Source organism: Pseudomyrmex gracilis, unplaced genomic scaffold, assembly GCF_002006095.1.
Source record: "Pseudomyrmex gracilis isolate BER0280 unplaced genomic scaffold, ASM200609v1 scaffold_3278, whole genome shotgun sequence".
Classification (NCBI taxonomy): domain Eukaryota; kingdom Metazoa; phylum Arthropoda; class Insecta; order Hymenoptera; family Formicidae; genus Pseudomyrmex; species Pseudomyrmex gracilis.
In genome coordinates, this window is record NW_018023862.1 from 7,775 (window position 1) to 9,562 (window position 1,788).

Below are 1,788 nucleotides of genomic sequence, written 5' to 3' on the forward strand. Positions count from 1 at the left end.
GGAAGACCATGCATTAGCAAGAGCAAAAATCGTATCAGAAAGATTCCATTGTTTTAGAAAATTTGGAATTCTGGAGGGATTAGCAAAGTCTGCCAATAATAACTTTCGAAGGAAAATTTGCTTGTAATGTCGTTTTAAGCTTTCGATGACGCCTTGATCCATCGGCTGAATCAAAGAAGTAACATTTGGAGGCAAAAACATTACTTTAAATTTTGAATTTATAGAATTCAACATTTCAGCTGATGGATGACAAGGCGCATTATCAAGGAGAAGTAGAAATTTTTCATCTTCTCTCGGTTCCGTGTTTCTACAGATGGAATAAAGACATTCCTGAACCACTTAATAAAAATATCACCTACAATACAAAAAACGATAAGAAAGTAAATAAACTATATACAAATGTTAAAAAAGTTGATCAAAAATTACAAGGTTTTATGAAATTGAGACAAACAAAAAATTAAAAAGTCGATAAAAAAGTAAGATAAAATAAAAAATNTCACTGTTGATAAAACAATAATATTAATTAAAATTTCAGGAAAATGTAGTGCAAAAACTAATGTGTGCTTAGATAAAATAACATTATACCACTCATCCATGCATTTTTTTGAGACATATAAATCACAGGCAAATGTGTGAGACCTTTGAAACATCGAGGATTGTTCGATTTTCCAATCAGCAACAAAGGCACCTTGTGAGAACCTGTAGCATTGGCGCAGTTTATTAGAGTGACTCTCTGTTTAGATTCTTTGAAGCCCAACGCTTCTTTTTCCTCTACTAGTGCCAAAGTTTTCTTGGGCAAAGATTTGAAGTATAAGCCGGTCTCATCTCCGTTGTAGACATTATCCAAGTTATATCTTTCTTCTTCAATAACTTGTTTGAAAAGATCAAGGAATTCATTTGCTCCATCGTAATCGGCAGACAATTGTTCTCCTTTAAAGCTGATTTGTCGGATTCCATATCGTTGTTTAAATCTGTGCAACCAGCCTTCACTTGCCTTAAATGTGTTCAACATTTTGGATTCAGAATTTTTTTGTTGGCTATTTATTTCTTCTTCTTTCTCATTGCCTTCTCTCTCTTGAGTTTTTTTCATTAATTCTTCATGAAATGTCAACGCTTTTTCCTTTATCATAGGACCAGTGATAGCTATGCCAAGACTTCTTTTTTGCTTGATCCATTGTAAAAGAATTTTTTCCAATAAAGGATTTTCTCCTTCATCTATTCTAGTCCTTTTCTTCATACTCTTCACTCTTTCTGACATTATCTGTTTATATTTTTTCTTTTTTTGTAGTATGTAGCCAACTGCTCTTTTAGTTATGCCAAATTTTATAGCAACGTTTGATCTCGCTTCTCCTTTTTCTATAAGCTCGATTACAGATATTTTTTCTTTCAATAAAAGTTTTTTGTATTTTGACCGTAGTTTCTGAACTTTTTCTGAAAATATGTACAAAATTAGTTTTTGTATTAAATTTTAACCTCACTTTCTATGAAGTTACAATTTAACACAAAAACTAACGCAAAAATCTTACTAAACCACACATTAAATGACATTGCCTTACCTCTGTGAACTTCTTGTTTTCCAGTTTCCATTTTAAATTCCCTGATAGCCAAGCATGTTTTGCAAAATCATGTAACTTAATGCTGAGCTGAAGTTTTCAACTAGTTGCTGTGTATTTGCTGAATACATGATGCATAGTCATACGTAATCGACAACACGAAAGCAAATTTGAGACATTTTGTGTCAGCAGATTCAGAGCAAACAAAGAGCAACTATTGCTCATTACGTTGTCA

At 32.3% G+C, this 1,788-nt stretch overlaps 1 protein-coding gene across 1 annotated transcript; it reads right to left on the reverse strand.

Moving 5' to 3' along the window:
• Nucleotides 1–672: 672 nt before the first annotated feature.
• LOC109863123 (jerky protein homolog-like) lies at nucleotides 673–1,667 on the reverse strand. Its single transcript, XM_020443317.1, has 3 exons — nucleotides 1,557–1,667; nucleotides 776–1,431; nucleotides 673–699 (listed from the first exon to the last, which is right to left on the reverse strand). The coding sequence occupies exons 1-3, from the start codon at nucleotides 1,585–1,587 to the stop codon at nucleotides 673–675; spliced, it is 714 nt and encodes a 237-aa protein (XP_020298906.1). The 5' UTR covers nucleotides 1,588–1,667.
• Between the last annotated feature and the right edge of the window lie 121 nt (nucleotides 1,668–1,788).